General features: G+C 39.8%; 1 protein-coding gene across 1 annotated transcript; it reads right to left on the bottom strand.

Moving 5' to 3' along the window:
• Window positions 1-12,244: 12,244 nt before the first annotated feature.
• znf488 (zinc finger protein 488) lies at window positions 12,245-17,139 on the bottom strand. Its single transcript, XM_021606732.3, has 4 exons — window positions 16,713-17,139; window positions 15,316-15,538; window positions 14,688-14,919; window positions 12,245-14,359 (listed from the first exon to the last, which is right to left on the bottom strand). The coding sequence occupies exons 2-4, from the start codon at window positions 15,529-15,531 to the stop codon at window positions 13,242-13,244; spliced, it is 1,566 nt and encodes a 521-aa protein (XP_021462407.1). The 5' UTR covers window positions 15,532-15,538; window positions 16,713-17,139; the 3' UTR covers window positions 12,245-13,241.
• Between the last annotated feature and the right edge of the window lie 733 nt (window positions 17,140-17,872).

Here is a 17,872-nt window from a genome sequence, read left to right as displayed (position 1 = left end):
GGATTTTTTTTCTTCAATGTTCAGCATAATTAACCAGACATTGTTCAACTTGGCAGATTTAGGGCCAGATTCAAGCAGATCCGCTTTAGCCGATATTCGTATAGCTGGTGTTTTGTTGGAGGTGGAACTGTGATATGCCTCATTCACATTAACCATAAATAAGCACTCTGTTACGCGCCGGATGTCGTTCATTTGAATGGGGAACTATATATTTTTTTTATGGTTAGAAAAACATCAAATATATCAATTTAATTTGAATTTCCACAACCTATCTGCAATTCCATAAAAGTTTCAAACATACTGGGAAGATGTCTTTGACAATCCGTAATCATGGAAGCAGGTCTTCAAACTCACATACAAAACAACAACAGATACATACTCAAGAGCCTTTCAGTTAAAGATATTTATTAAATTTGTCAACAAAGATAATGCTTTGCGTTTGGGGTATTGAGCAAGACTCTAAATGCAGATTCTGTAATGAAGAGGAGGAGGACATAATCCATCTGAATTGGTAATGTCCAACAATGAGCTCATTTTGGCTACAAGTTCAAGGCCGGCTTTCTCATCACTCCATCAAACTACATATTAACCCTTAGCCTACAATTTCCACAACTAATTAACATAATACAAAAAATCAGTCTGTTTAAGGTAGCTGTTTGCATGGACTGATCATCTTAAAACAATTCCATATGTTAGCTTAACCGCCCCCCCCCCCCCTCCCCCGGCTGAGACAGGGCTTAGAATCTAGAGGGATAACCCTCGGCTTGTCATCTTTGGTGACCTCAATGTTCATAGTCCTTCAAATAACAACACGGTACTTATTCTAGGTAAAATATTTATATACAAAACACACATTTTGACATCTCTAACATCAAACCTTTTTGAGCAATTTTCAATACACCGATTCATTTTTTAAAAGTACAATTTACTAGAAATCAGAAAATTCAACAGCATCAAAGAAAGTGGGAGAAGCTAAGCAAGGCGGAGTGTTGGGAAGCTCTTTAGGCATATTTCTTTGACAAAGTCGACTAGTGTTTTTGAACAATAACAATTCAAGTAAATATATGTTACTATAAAGGCAAAATGCTCCATATGCCATGGAATGTAAGCTAACAATGGTTTTCCTTATTTATTTATTTTGGTATTAGGCTACACCATGGCATTGCCGATAACTGTTTTGTCCAAATGTGTTGTATCGTGTGTGTTTGTCTGTTTGAGTATTGTCATGTATATACATCGTCCTCACTTCTCATGATTGTCTTGTCTTGTTGTTGTCATGATCGTGTTTTGTTTAATAAAAAATATATTTTAAAAAGTATGAATTAATTAACAAACAAAGCATACTGACACTTCAGGCACTTCAATATCATGGATTGCATTTTCAACACTACAATAAATAAACTATGTCAATCTTGTCAAAAACAGAAAATACATCCTCCTACCTTGTAGGCTTACCAATTATCGAAGGCTTGGCTCGACAAACTCTGATTGTCATTTTTAAAAATTATGTTTTGTAACAGATGTCTCTTTCCATTCAACAAGTGACCACTGCACAGTTCAGAATGATTGATTTTAGTTATCAGAAGAAAAAAATACATATATATATATATATATACAGTGCCTTGCGAAAGTATTCGGCCCCCTTGAACTTTGTCACCTTTTGCCACATTTCAGGATTCAAACATAAAGATATAAAACTGTATTTTTTTGTGAAGAATCAACAACAAGTGGGACACAATCATGAAGTGGAACGACATTTATTTGATATTTCCAACTTTTTTAACAAATCAAAAACTGAAAAATTGGGCGTGCAAAATTATTCAGCCCCTTTACTTTCAGTGCAGCAAACTCTCTCCAGAAGTTCAGTGAGGATCTCTGAATGATCCAATGTTGACCTAAATGACTAATGATGATAAATACAATCCACCTGTGTGTAATCAAGTCTCCGTATAAATGCACCTGCACTGTGATAGTCTCAGAGGTCCGTTAAAAGCGCAGAGAGCATCATGAAGAACAAGGAACACACCAGGCAGGTCCGAGATACTGTTGTGAAGAAGTTTAAAGCCGGATTTGGATACAAAAATATTTCCCAAGCTTTAAACATCCCAAGGAGCACTGTGCAAGCGATAATATTGAAATGGAAGGAGTATCAGACCACTGCAAATCTACCAAGACCTGGCCGTCCCTCTAAACTTTCAGCTCATACAAGGAGAAGACTGATCAGAGATGCAGCCAAGAGGCCCATGATCACTCTGGATGAACTGCAGAGATCTACAGCTGAGGGGGGAGACTCTGTCCATAGGACAACAATCAGTTGTATATTGCACAAATATGGCCTTTATGGAAGAGTGGCAAGAAGAAAGCCATTTCTTAAAGATATCCATAAAAAGTGTCGTTTAAAGTTTGCCACAAGCCACCTGGGAGACACACCAAACATGTGGAAGAAGGTGCTCTGGTCAGATGAAACCAAAATTGAACTTTTTGGCAACAATGCAAAACGTTATGTTTGGCGTAAAAGCAACACAGCTGAACACACCATCCCCACTGTCAAACATGGTGGTGGCAGCATCATGGTTTGGGCTTGCTTTTCTTCAGCAGGGACAGGGAAGATGGTTCAAATTGATGGGAAGATGGATGGAGCCAAATACAGGACCATTCTGGAAGAAAACCTGATGGAGTCTGCAAAAGACCTGAGACTGGGACGGAGATTTGTCTTCCAACAAGACAATGATCCAAAACATAAAGCAAAATCTACAATGGAATGGTTAAAAAATAAACATATCCAGGTGTTAGAATGGCCAAGTCAAAGTCCAGACCTGAATCCAATCGAGAATCTGTGGAAAGAACTGAAAACTGCTGTTCACAAATGCTCTCCATCCAACCTCACTGAGCTCGAGCTGTTTTGCAAGGAGGAATGGGAAAAAATGTCAGTCTCTCGATGTGCAAAACTGATAGACATACCCCAACCGACTTACAGCTGTAATCGCAGCAAAAGGTGGCGCTACAAAGTATTAACTTAAGGGGGCTGAATAATTTTGCACGGACAATTTTTCAGTTTTTGATTTGTTAAAAAAGTTTGAAATATCCAATAAATGTCGTTCCACTTCATGATTGTGTCCCACTTGTTGTTGATTCTTCACAAAAAAATACATTTTATATCTTTATGTTTGAAGCCTGAAATGTGGCAAAAGGTCGCAAAGTTCAAGGGGGCCGAATACTTTCGCAAGGCACTGTATATATATGCACACACAGTACGCACTGGGCACAGACGTCAATTCATTGTCTATTCCACAGTGATTCAACATCATTTCATTTAAATTACGTGGAAACAACGTTGATTCAACCAGTGTGTGCCCAGTGGGTACAAAGATTTGTTAAAGTGACTGGGATTGCTCAATAAAGTTGGGGACTTATTTCCGTTGTGGTCCCTATTTTTACATAAATACATATACAATTACATAGATACAGACACATTACAGAGATACAAACGAAAAAATGCTCAACCTCCTGATGAGTATGAAGGGGGGATTATCGGAACAATTTTTACAAGCTTGTTTGGCTGGTCTGTAGCTTATTCTTTAGATGTTTGGTTCTGCTGGTGAATCATGATGTGCAGCCATAATCAAAGTGACGCCGGACTAGCGCACTTGGCAGAGTCTTTAGGGTGTCTATAGCTAGGTTTCCATCCAATTGGCGACATATTTTCATGTGAACTAAACATTTAACTAAACATTTAGTTACATATACATACATACATGTCTTATATCGGTTGAGAGCTTAAATTCTTGTTAATCTAACTGCACTGTCTGATTTACAGTAGATATTACAGAGAAAACATGCCATGCAATTGTTTGAGGACGGCGCCCCACGTCAAATTATTTTTCCAGGTTTCATGAATTCACAATTGAATTAAATATTCACTTACTTTTTGAAAATCTTCCACTGATTTGTCATCCAAAGGGTCCCAGCTATAGTGTCGTTTTGTTAGACAAAATCCTTCTTTATATCCCAAAAAGTCAGTTTAGTTGGCACTATCGATTTGAGTAATCCACTCGTTCTACATGCAGAGAAAGTAATCTGAAAATCTAACTTTGTTTCAACAAGTCAAAATACATTTCTATTCACTCCTCTGATACCCTAAAATGTAATCAAACTATAATATTTCTTATGGAAAAAAGTATGCTCAATAGGAAACCGATTTTAGCAGGTGTGTCCTGTTTTCATGGCGCGCACAAACACGAATTTCCAAGACTGTGTCCCTGTACTGTGTCCCTGTTTTTGAAGTTACAAGCCTGAAACCTTGAACATAGACTACTGACACCCTGTGGAAGCCATAGGAATTGCATCCAGGGAGCTAATTCTCAGTATGACCTTATACTTGCCATTCTAAGAGGATGGTCTCTCAATAAACAAAATAAATCTGGTTGTTTTTTCTTTGGATTTTCTCCTACCATATCTACTGTGTTATATTCTCCTACATTATTTTAACATTTCTACAAACTACAAATTGTTTTCTTTCCAATGGTACCAATTATATGCATATTCTGGCTTCAGGGCCTGAGCAACAGGCAGTTTACTTTGGGCACGTCATTCAGGCGGAAATTGAGAAAAAAGGGGCCGAGCCCTAAGAATTAATGCGTTTGAGACGATCAATGATCATCAATATTGTGTTATTGTGTTGTACCTTTAACCAATAGCCTAAAAAATTAACAACTCTTGCAAATAAAGTATAAAGACTTTTACTTAATAAAGCCAACTTTTTATTGGCTTCATTAAGACATCCTCTATATCAAATTTGAGCCAGACTGCCCAGCCATTGTGGGAGGACAACCAACCTTCCAATTAATGGCAATGAATTTCTTAGCTGCTATAAATGCTGGGTTACTCAGTTTCTTCTGATAACAGTCTACAGTATCAACATTTCCAAGCAAACAAAAACAGGGAGAAGGGAAAATCTGTAGACATGCTGAGATAAAAGAACATACTCTTTGCCAGAATTCAGGCAGCCTTCAAAAGACCATAACACATGCAAATACAGTATGTCCCCTATAGTGTTTTACACCTCCAGCAGAGTAATTACATTTCTGAGTGCATGTAATTCAGTGGCATGTGGTACGTTCTGTGGATGGTCTTAGACTGCAGTAATATTATGTCAGATTATATGAACATGACTGGACATTCTAACATATCTGCATCCATTCATCATCAGTAATAGCGTCTCCCAGATATAGCGTCTTCCTCACATGTTTGTTTTATATGCTTTGTGTCAAAGCCTCTATCTACCCTTGATACAGTTTGGAAATCAACTTTAGAGGTTTGTCAGACTGCCTTGAAATAGGTTCAATCTTTGAAGTGTCTTACTTGTCCAGTGTTTGCTGCACAGAGAGAATAAAATGTTACATCTGCAGACGTTCACCTCTGCACCGTCGCAGACTGGTCTTCCCCCTGTCATAATCTGATCCTGCTCAGATGAGGTATGACAAACAATTACATTGGTGTACATTTATACATTATATTATCCATGAATCGAATCAATGGTTCAATAATTGAAATGAGCATTATTCCCAGATCCCAGACTGTATTCTACCCATCAACTCAAGATGGAACTTTGGATCCATTCACTGATTGTTATAATTTACTGCAAAATTCACCTGAGCTCCGTAGACTGGTTTTCCCTGGCTGTCTGACCCTGCAGGAACACCTGTCACCATCTGATCCAGCTAAGACTTGATGAGCATAGTGTTTTGCAGAGCTGTTTATACCGTGTCAGTGTGAAAAGTAGTGAATTAGCTGGGGAAACTGACAGATCAATAACATTAAATACCTATACTGACTAATAAAAAATCAATTCAGAATATCGGTATTCAATCGTTTGGCCGCTGGTTTCATTTGATTCCGGTCTAGTATGATTGAGAAAAAAATAATAGCTAAAGTTAGTGAGCTAGCTAGCTTGCTAACGTTAGCCAACTTTTGGCTAGTTCTAGCCAATGTACAGTGTACATTATGTACATTTATCATATTTACTTCTGTTGAAACGGGACAAAACAAAGGCTACAAAACTTTTCCATTCACACAACAGTTGTTAGATACTGCTACCTGACAGATAGCTAGTCAGAGACAAGCTAGCTGAACTGGCTGTGGTAGCTACTACCTAACTAGCTATTAGTAGTTCATGCACAATGAGTCTCAGACAGTTTGCAATAGAACATACCAGAAGGGGGGCATCGATTACTACCTAAATGATTGGGATAATCTGGTTACCACCAGTGTTTGGAATACATTGAGCTCATTGACAAAACAGACCATGGGACGCCTTTTCACAAGGAGATGTATTTGTCAAAGGTTTGCAGTAAGCTATGCGATTTATATTGGAGACAGGTTTATAACAGTGAATGTCATCTATTTGTTTACTGTTATAGTATTTGTAAGTAGCAGCCAAATTGCAGCCAGGGTCACTAATTGTTCTCACTTTATGATAGAACATTCTGCCTGTGTCACGCCCTGACCTTAGAGATCCTTTTAGTTGCGCTATTTGGTTAGGTCAGGGTGTGACTAGGGTGGGCAATCTATGTTGTCTATTTCTTTTTTGGCCGGGTGTGGTTCCCAATCAGAGGCAGCTGTCTATCGTTGTCTCTGATTGGGCATCATACTTAGGCAGTCTCTTTTTCCACCTTAGTTTGTGGGATCTTGTTTTTGTACTGTTGCTTTCCAGCCCTATAGAACAGTGCGTTTTGTTTTGTATTTGTTGTTTTTTCGGTGTCATCAATAAAAGAAAGATGTACGCCTACCACGCTGCACCTTGGTCTACTCCTTCCAACGACGAGAGTTACAGCCTGACTGGGATGCTCTTTACCTGAATTGTAATTATCGCTGTATAATTCCTTGCAAAGACTTGAGTGGCAATATTGAGTGAGTTTTGCAACTTAAGTCCTGCCCCTGTGTCTACATCACATATTTTCTGGTGTCCCTTTTGGTATAAACACTGAAGAGATGGACATACTTCTACTTCACTGCTATTACTTGCTATTCTACTTGCAAGGGTCCGTTTTGTGCTTTTATTTCGAGTTTTGCAATGCACAATATGTCCATGTTTCAAAGAAACATGGAGAAAGATTTGGGACCGGTGAAGGAGACGGGAATGGGGCCTCTGCCGGTGTGTGTGTCCTGCCAATTGTCCGAAAACTTTATCGGCTTCGTGTTTATGTGAAACATCTTCAGACAGACACCAATATGCCAGATATGGTATGTACTCTTGTCAGGCAGCCAAATCCTTTGGTACAGTGTGTGTGTTTGTGATCTTTTGTTTAAATCAGCTCTTTTCTGGATGGGAAACATTGTGAGTGTGAAATATTTGTTGCCTGTGCTATCATAATGATTAGCCGTGCTAGTTCAAACATCTGAAAACAGACACTGTGGTGCATGTGTGATAATTAAATCGATATGTTTATGAAATCATTTGTTTTGAGTAAGTATTTTATCTTAAAGGAGCCCATGGAGATTATTTAAAGATGTATTTATTTATTTATTTTACCTTTATTTAGTTGGTCAGTTGAGAATAAGTTCTCATTTACAACTGCGACCTGGCCAAGATAAAGCAAAGCAGTGCGACACAAACAACAACACAGAGTTACACATGGAATAAACGAACGTACAGTCAATAACACAATAGAAAAAAGTCTATATACATTGTGTGCAAATGGCATGAGGAGGTAAGGCAATATGTAGGCCATAGTAGCGAAGTAATTACAATTTAGCAAATTAACACTGGAGTGATAGATGTGCAGATGATGATGTGCAAGTAGAAATACTGATGTGCAAAAGAGTAAAAAAGTAAATAAAAACAATATATGAGGTAGGTAGATTGTATGGGGTATTTACAGATGGACTATGTACAGCTGCAGCGATCGGTTAGCTGCTCAGATAGCTGATGTTTAAAGTTAGTGAGGGAGATATAAGTCTCCAACTTCAGCGATTTTTGCAATTCGTTCTAGTCATTGGCAGCAGAGAACTGGAAGGAAAGGTGGCCAAAGGAAGTGTTGGCTTTGGGGATGACAAGTGAGATATACCTGCTGGAGCGTGCTACGGGTGGGTGTTGTTATCGTGACCAGGGAGCTAAGATAAGGCGGAGCTTTACCTAGAAAAGACTTATAGATTACCTGGAGCCTGTGGGTCTGGCGACGAATAGGTAGCGAGGGCCAGCCGACGAGAGCATACAGGTCGCAGTGGTGGGTGGTATTTGGCGCTTTGAGTGAAGGAGGCTTTGTTGTGAAATAGGAAGCAGATTCTAGATTTAATTTTGGATTGGAGATGTTTAATATGATTCTGGAAGGAGAGTTTATAGTCTAGCCAGACACCTAGGTATTTGTAGTTGTCCACATATTCTAAGTCAGAACCGTCCAGAGTAGTGATGCTAGTCGGGCTCCAAAAACACCCAAATATTGTATGTCCTTTTAGAAACGGCAAAGCTCTGAGCGTGGTAATGCAGGTCTTGACATGTTGTACACATGAAATTGTGTCATTCTGAACTTCATCCGCAACTTCATATTCCATTGTGTCTGGACCCTTCTACAGAATGCCATTTAAATCGAAAAATAGAGATTTGGTTGCAAAAAAAAAACGACTTCTCTTTAAAAGAAATGGCAGCAGGAGCTAGAGAAACGGCAGCAGTGTCCAGCAAAGGCCATCTACAACCTCATGGTACCATGGAATGTGTGTCTATTCCTCCTGATCGATGTCTCCCGTTTGTCAGGGACATGACGATGTACTTTCACAGGACCATCGATCAGTGCTGTGTTATTTTCCCACTCGCATGTTGAGGTGGTGGGTAATTTACGGATGTTTACTTTGTGTTTTTCCCTATTATTTGCCCCCTCATCACACTTTTGAGAGCACAGTCTTCTTAATGCATATTTTGTTTGACATGGCAAAATGCTCTTCTTATTGGCACCCTGTGTTTTTTGGGGTTGTTTAAATTGCCAGTCACTCAGTAAACGACATGTATGTCGATTTAGGTACATGTCTTGAGGGTCTAGCCTTCTTGTCTACAGCTGGACAGCCATTCTCACCCATGTACCATAGCAGGAAGGTCCTCCTTGAAAGGCCACTATACACATCACACAACGTTAGGTAAATATCTTCAGGGTCTAGCCTCCAAAAAAGATATGAAAAAATACAACAACATAAGGATGAAGTGACTGTCACTGTGGTAGTCTTTATTGTGATTTGTATGGTGTGAATAACATTTTCGACTCTACAGATAGTTTTGTAACAAAACCTCTGGTCTTGGCACGTGCACACGAGCCAACAGCTGGCATATAGCCAACAGGTAGTCTAGATGATGAAATTATTATGGATAACATCAAGAATATTTGTATTTGTCAAACGGCAGTTAAGCATCGATCATTATCATGACACCAGAATCAGACCGTCGATATTTATTGGAAAGGAGCATCAAGATCACCGTGCACTTTCACCGCCCTGTGAAGTTGATCATAAAGTATTTCATATGTAGCCTAATAAACTGCATGGTTTCCCTAGTCGTAGTGGGAGGACCACGCAACATATCATCGTGTGATTCCAAGTTAACTTCAATATGATGGTCATTCTATCAATATTCCCGCATAAATGCGTTCCCGTCCCCATTCCTCGCATAATTAATTTTACCGACACAAAAAGATCCCACCATGTCGAAGGAAGTAATTATCTGTTGGCATTTACCAAACTTCCGCCTTCCATCACAGCTGTCGAGATTCTTTTTTTTTAAATACACAGTATGACTACTCTCATAAAAACAGTAGATGGAAACGTGGTTATTGTCCCAACAATTTTCGAGCTCACTATAACAGACAGCTCAGCAAACTAAATGCTGAAAGTAGTTGCCTAGTTAATCATGCACCCAAACAAAAATACTGAATAGCAGTTTGGCTTAGTATACCGACACAACTGCGAATGTGAACGAATGAATGCAAACAGAACAAAACAGCGGTACCAAGAAGGCATTGTAAAAAAAAAGATCAGAATATTAATCTATATTTAGGCTAGTTACATTAGCAATAAACAAACGTAATAAACAAATGGCGAATAGAGATCCAAATAACCAAAACATCAGTGAGTTGCAGTGAGATACCTACATCAGTGAGTTGCAGCCATGCACAGTTGCCTTGCCAAACAAATAGGCCTATAAAACCGCTTCAAGCATGGGAAACCATGCCGCTCATGAGTACAGAAACAGGTTATTATATGGCAGCTTACGATGAACACGTTTCCAATACGTACAGTTCCATTTACAACCACGAAATAACAATAGGCTACAAAGAAAACCATAATAGAAGGTATCTATTTCTAGGATGAAACATACCGATATGTAGCTAGACCCAGGGGCGTAATTTGGGTTCTTACATTGGAATTATATTGAATTCTGCTTATATCATCGATACCACAATAAACCTAAAAGTTCAAATGCCGACACCATTGAGTGCTTTTGAAAAGGAAGTGACTGGTTGCAGCGAAATCTCCACTGCGCTCTATCAGCACCATGGACAGCGCCCTACACACTAAAGCAAGGCCGTTGAATAGCTTGCTTGCTATGGAAGTGACTTTGCCATTCCATACTCTCGATTTTTGCTGAAATGACGCCACTGGCTATACCACCAAGATGTTGATCTAAACCAACAAGCTGGATTGTTTTTCTGAGTAATCGATCATTCCATTCTCCTCGAAATATTATTGTAGGATCCCCTTCAATTGCCAGTTGGATTAGTTGAGCTTTCCTCAGGTGTAGCATGTTTCTTCTGTGCGCAGTAAACACATTTATCAAAGTGGAACATGAGTTTTCGCATGTAGCTGTGGACTCCCCACTCATGAGCCCTATTATTTAATTTTGAATATCGTGTGACATGTATGTGGCATAGTGAGGTATGGTGCTAAACACCTCGGCAAGTTAATTGTCTTTTCGGAGAGTATTCTCCATCATAGACAGAAAAAGTATACTGCCCCCTCCTCTCTTTACTCTATCGCGTCTAATGTCCGCCTCTGTGGTTGCTGGTTTGCAACAAGGAATTCAATAATGTCCACAATCGCCGACAAAATATATACGATTTCTTGCCAACTGCCCATCATTAACAAGTGTTGACACCGATGTACCTATAGCACTTGTTTTTCTTTCACAGTGCAATGCATTTCAAATGTTTTTTGCTTGATTCGTTCCTAGCTAATCGTTTGGTAATGTCAATATATAGGAAAAATGTATTTTTCAATATCATGCTTCCGGTTAAAAAACCCAGCTTGGGTGAAGGCCTTGTCTGCGTTAGCATTGGACGCAACACAGAACTTTCGAAATGGTAAACAAAATGCGCATCCGCAGTAACCGAGTACTCCAGCCATTCTCTCCTTATGCACCTGTGTCTAGAAAACCTGCGGCTAGGGTAGGATTCAAATATTACAGGCTGAGGTATATCACGTTATTCACGTAAACAGATGATAAGCATCCCCCCCCCCCCCCCCCCCTTTTTTTTTTTTGCTATTTTAATACAGGGACATCAAAGCAAAACTGAGGGGGCACAAGTTTGGGGAACAAGTTTCAACTGGGGGGGGGGGGGGGGGGGGGTCTGCTCATAGAGCTGATTTATGAGCGCTCTTTGAGATAAGTACTGCTCGTATCATCATAGTGCATCAGCTCGAGTTAACTCACCGCAACAGAGTTTTCGGGAAGCCGCGCTTGTGGATTTGACAGCGCAGTTCCACTTCGTCAAAACATCAGCTATGCGGATTTCGGGTAAAGTGGATCGGATTAAATGGGGACCAAGTGATTAAGACTGTTCTCGCTGTCACCTTGTAGATTATGTTTTATTAGCTTGATGGTTGATACACGAAGACATGAGTCAGACTATTGTGAATGAGATTAACAAAAAAAAATGTATGACGCAATTAGTTGATGTTTTTCAGCACTATAATGCATTTCCTAATAACACCTTGACCAGTATTGTTGGTTTGGGTACTAGCCCCACCTGGCCTCATAGATGAGTCGTTACCCACCTTTAAACAAGGTAAAAAGAGCAGCAAGTATCTTGGAATGAGATTGAGGCTACTGGACTCACTGGCCGTTGGATTGGAGGAAAATTGGTGGCTGATGCCACCTGTTGGAATATAATCGATTTACGGCAATGACGTCTCAAACATATGAGAGACAACTTGCTAAAATGGTTCTTCAAACAGATAAATGATGTGTTTCCATATTATCATCCACTGTGTTATTTACAGTCATTTTCATCTGTATATGTTTTTATTCAGCAATACATTAAATGGGCCAAAATGAAATGGGACAAATAGTTCAGGTTGTATGTCTTGTGTCACGTATGGGTGAAGCCAGGGAATATAGTGGGTCAAGTAATACAATGTCCATATGTTTCACACAAAATGTCTTTATGGAAGTTTAAAGAAAACACAGGGAAAGTAGAGTTTGGATCTGATGTTGTTGTTGTTTTTTTCCCATCAAAAACAGCTAAATTAATCTACACAATCTCTCTCCGTACAAGCTCTGGTAATACTGTATGTCTAGTCAAACAATGAGTAATGGACATAAACATGTTTATAACAATCAGAGGTCAAACGCAAGAGCTGCAAGCGACCTTCAGTCTCTCTCTTCAGTCCCACCCTGAGTTTCATAAGGCACGGATCAGACATACCGAGAGCTTGGGACTTTAAGGTTATATCTGCAAAAAATATGATTCTGAGATAATTGTCTTTAAAGTTCTGAACCCTCATTGGTTTGAATGGTGTCAGTAATTTTGATTGTGTACTGTTTTTTAACTTAACAACATTAATTGGGGGTATTTAGAGTACTATATAGAACACTGAGTAAAACAAGAATGCCAATTACTACATTTTGACAAAAATGCAGATAGAACCTTATAATCCCAATTACACACAATATTCCTCTCACCCACTGTGCAGATAATCAAAATGAATATGTTGTGTATTCAATTTCGTATTCTGTGGACATCTAGTGGACACTGTGTGAAATCCTGAATGAGAAACTACGTGCCCAAATACGCCCTAATGCGTAATGATCGATAATCACAAGTGGATGGTCCTACATTAAGATGTTAGTGACTTCAAATTGTCATTAAATGCTTAATTACTCTAAATTACTCTGTTCTACTCTTGTAATTACATACAGTATGTCCGATGTCGTTTTCTTTAAATATACGTTTTCTAATGGCTTTTCTTATGCCCAATGGGTTTTAATTGTGCGATGTCATGTGACGTGAAAGGTGGTGCCGTTCCCGGAAGAACTCGTGGCAGATAGGGCAGGTAAGTTTCTCCTCTCGCCTCCTCCTCACCTGGGACTCCGCCGCGAACTCCTTCTTGTGGTGCGAGCGCATGTGTAACACTAGGTCAGACGTCATGCGGAAGGAGAGGTTACACTTGGCGCACCAGTTTTGCACTGACACCCCAATGGTGGTAAACGTTGGTGGAAGAATTGTTAAAGACGACGTGGTTTGTAGTTGGTCTCCAATGCTCCTGGACCAGTGCTCTGGCGCGTACGGGAAAGCGTTTCCATTAACCGATGTGGGTAGTGTCTGTGCGCGAGGTAAATCACCATTCAACATATTAGTAGCCAATAGATTGTTGTATCCCAGAACCGTCTTTGAGGTAAAAACGTCTCTCACTTCCTCTAGGCGGTTCAATGGAGCAGGTAATGTGTTGGATGGGTGCGCTGTAGAGGGGTTAGAAGTCCTTTTACAGGGTTTACAGAAAGCGCTTTTCTGCTCCTCCGCTCCACTGCGCAGAACGAATGAAAAGGCACTGCTGTTGCTGTTTGAGTTTAAATCAGCGCTCATCTCCCGCACTGTCTCAGAATCAGCCTCCGTTGGCTTTTCTTTCTCGTGCGTAAAACTCATTTTCGCTGCTCCAACCTCTGTAAACGCACTGTTTTTACATTCCACGTGGTCCTTTTTGAGCTGGTACTTCTCCGCCTTCAGTTTCAATGCAGAGCCAGTTGACTCTGGCGCAGTGGGGTGGTAGTCTCTGGTTATCTGTGTGATGTTGTTGTTGTTCGATATGTTAGTTTTCTCAAGTAGCACAGGTTTCCTCCATCGGGGATAACCCGTCTCCTCGTGTTTCCATTTCCGCGGGGAAATCTCAGCGTCTTCACTGGCGCCGTATCTTTTATGTTCCAGATCCCTGGCGATATTGTGGAAGTCTGTGACGCGTCGTTGCCGCTTGATCTCCATGTGTTTGTGTTCGTAGAACTCTCTGCTCAGCGCGTCATACTTCACCTGCGCGCACAGGAAGCGGCAGTGGGCCAAATAGGGATGCTCATTCTTGAAGACCTGGTTACATGTTGCGCATTTAAGCTCTGTGAAGAGATTTACAATTTGTTCGTTAATATGTACATTAAAAAACACATTGGGGGAAAATTAACTCAGATATAAACTAATCAAATAACAATAGTCCATATATATTCTCTGAAAAGTTTCAGTCGTTTCCTCTTCCTTCTGTATTTTCCAATATGCATTACGCATTTACGCAGGCTACAACAAAACTCCTGGCAAAATGCTAAAACAAGCAAACAACATCGGTAACATTAGTAAGCCTATATGTTGAAATGAGGAGGATGATGATTAGGATGGTGACGAAGAGTGGTATTTCTATAGCGCTTTCCCAAGTGTCTATTTCTCTCTCACCTTCATTTTGTCCTCTGGCTGAGATGTCAGTGAAGCCCAGTAGATGTGACAATTCCTGGTCATACCACACCAACAGTTCCTCTTCCTGACGTATGTCCCTGGTGGTCCGGAAATACAGCTGGCCTCCCTTCAGGAACGCTTCGGTGTTCTGTTCCTCCCTGCCACACGCCGCCTGCACCAGTCGCAGCCAGGACAGCACTAGAGCAGAGCTCCGCATAGCCTCGGGGTCCACCTGTTGAGAGAAATCATTGTTAATATTCATTCATAGAGACAACATTGTCAAAGTTTCAATGAGGTTCACCTCTCCTCAGTCACAGTGAAAACACTGAATTGATTCGAATTTGTAAAGGTGCAAATGTGACCGAGTGGCATGGTCAATCATTTCCCACGGGTAGCCTATATGGAGGGCAATGAAAATGTACAACACACATATCTCATTGTAGAACATGTCATTTTTGTTGTTGATGGTTCTTTTTTTAATAAGATTTAGATTTAGCCTATGTTTTTATGAAGGTATGCACTCCCTTCTATATATAGAACGACGTCTAATGTGTTCATTGTCTCTGTGGTATCCTAGCTTGCAAGTTAAATTGTGTTATTAATACATATTTCCAAAAAACGAACTTACTCTGAACACGTATGATTTGCTTCTCTTGTCGCGGGATTTGAGCGCTATGAAGGCGACTGTGTCATAGAAAGTATTCTGAAGGATGCACGGGCCGAACTGTGCCCCAGCTGGGATGTTGCGAGTGACGTGCACGCTGGTATGGAGGTCTGTCGCGTGGTGCTGGAGGAATTTACCCTCAATGGTCCAGAGGGAACGAGATAAAAAACTCTGGTCCATGGTTAGCCTGTAGGAAAAACAAAATGCGTTAATAACAATCCATTGTTTAAAATGAATGTTATTTTATCGCCGTCTGATCCAAAGTGTAGGACATTTTAACGGTGAGGAATAGAGCGTTTGAATGTGATGCTTTTGTCAAATAATTGTGAAAATGTATTGCATTCTTATATTAAAACGTGGGCCTGATCAATTTGGCTTAAACATGCACAATCCCAAATAAGTAGCCCTATATAACTATAATTTATTCGTTTCGAAAATAGTAGACTAGATCTATGACTAGATGTTTTGATTAGTTTTCTATTTCTGAATAAATAGGCCTATTCATTTAAGCGAAATATTCGTTGTTTTCCATCAGAAATCCATTTTTTAATAGCAAATAGTTCAGACTCCAGATACAATTAGACCTATAGGAAAATGTGTTTTTTGGTTTATCATACTGTATCTTTATTATGCCACAATATGAATCACGTTCAATGTTATTACATATACATACTTTTAAATGTTTAAAACCACAGATTTGAGAGTTCATATCCCCGTGGCACCGTTGTCATTTATAAGTTGTTGTTTTTTAAACATGATTTGACTTTTTGTAGTTTATATTTTTCAACCATATTTTTGAGTGGCAAATTCTGATTTATGATATCATTCAGCTAAATTTCCTCCGACAATGTGTAGCAGCAGGCATGTAATAGGTTTGACTTCTAGCGTCCTTTGTCTCAGTTTTTCAGCCGGTTTGTCCAATTGTCTTCCCATCTGCGCTGCAACTGCCTCGTTGGTCTACATGCGTCTCTGCTTCGAGTCAGTTTGGTCATATTCATATATTCATTATAGCCACACTGAGATTTGTTGTAAACAATGTCCATTCACAGGTTTTGGTATATTTACTTGAGCTGGACGTTGTGTCTATTTTAGTGTAGGCTATAGGCTTTTGATTAATAAGGAATATTTATTCTGGATTTATCAAATACAATGCATATTAAATTAAAACATTTATATAAATATGTAGGTATTTTTCCAATAAATGTAATAGCCTAACAATGTCTGATGAGAAGGTTTTCATTCACAAACATACACCAGTTGTAGCATAAAGCTTTGCTAGAGATAACACTTTCCCTTTTCCAAAAAAACAACTAATCCAAGAGAACCCAAAAGTGTCTGTTGCATGCCCATAGCCCACTCACCGTCTGGTCGTGGAGGTAGCGTGTGGTTCGGTATGTCCGCGAGGAGGCTGGTTATCAGCAGGTACACTCGCCGCTAGAACGATTCTCCTTCCTTCGGTTGCTGTTACGGTCTGAAAACGAGAGTGATCACGACAGTGTCTGCCTCGTTACTGCCTCTCTGCTCGCTCACACACACACTTAATGGCCGTGTTCGAGAGGATCAAAACCGTATTGTATCATGGGTAAATTGTGACTGACTGACTGCTCTACAAATATTAATGAGTGGTTATTTATGATGCAAGGTCTTTGTTGATCGGCATTCGCCTGCACTCTCGGCTGCAATGTCGGAACAAGCCCATTATCTCCATCAGTGACAGGAGTAGTGAGGCGTGCTTGCGGGCGCGCACACCCACACCCACACACACACGCTCTACCTTACATCAGTCCCTCCAGGGGAACTCTGATTGGTTCTTTTCTGGTTTTACAGTCCGGATAATTAGCATAAGAGGAACTCTGAACTGGTAAAGAGAGAGAGATGCCCATTTTTGCTCAAGGTTGCACAATTCATCGTCAGTATTGTTTAGTAGAGTCGAATTGTTAGTTACAAAGAGATAACGTTATGCTTCATTTTTACCCAAACGAATTGTTATTAAGTGTTGTTATCCATCTTCTCTGGGAAAACCATACTACAAGTCATGCCTGTGTTGACAAATCGAACATGAAACTATCTAATGTTCTTGGTTAGGAGCATGGAAATGAGAAGGCTATGTAGCCATGTTAACTCAGCATAAATGTAGCCTCCATCGAAATGTATGTTCAATTGCATAAGAATGCTATTCAAATCCACAGAACAATGACACAATATTTCGAAGTGGTCCTATTCCAAATTAATTTACACCCAGCTGTATGCAGAAGTATTTCCTATGTGTCAGTGATATTTAGTGACAAAGTATAAGCATTTCATTTTCAATCTTCAAATACCAAATACATGTTAACATTATCCCTAAATAGTAGGCCACCAACCGAAGCTGAAACATTTCCAATAGTCCCATGGTAGTTCTACTGTATTTTACACATTTCTCAGCCTGGAAGAGATTATATTTACCCCAACTAAACCCGTGATGCAGAATAATCTACTAAATTCTCATTAGTTAAAAAAAGAAATAATAATAAAATCGTTT

The sequence above is a fragment of the Oncorhynchus mykiss genome, chromosome 1 (assembly GCF_057628025.1).
Source record: "Oncorhynchus mykiss isolate SJ-2025 chromosome 1, ASM5762802v1, whole genome shotgun sequence".
NCBI classification, from domain to species: Eukaryota; Metazoa; Chordata; class Actinopteri; order Salmoniformes; family Salmonidae; genus Oncorhynchus; species Oncorhynchus mykiss.
This window is presented reverse-complemented; position numbering and strand designations above follow the sequence as displayed.

Coding starts and splice junctions, on each gene's coding strand:
- znf488 (XM_021606732.3), bottom strand. CDS start 15,531: ATGGACCAGAGTTTTTTATCTCGTTCCCTCTGGACCATTGAGGGTAAA. Junction 14,920..15,315: donor GCAAATCATACGTGTTCAGA/GTAAGTTCGTTT, acceptor TTCTCTCAACAG/GTGGACCCCGAGGCTATGCG. Junction 14,360..14,687: donor AGCCAGAGGACAAAATGAAG/GTGAGAGAGAAA, acceptor ATCTCTTCACAG/AGCTTAAATGCGCAACATGT.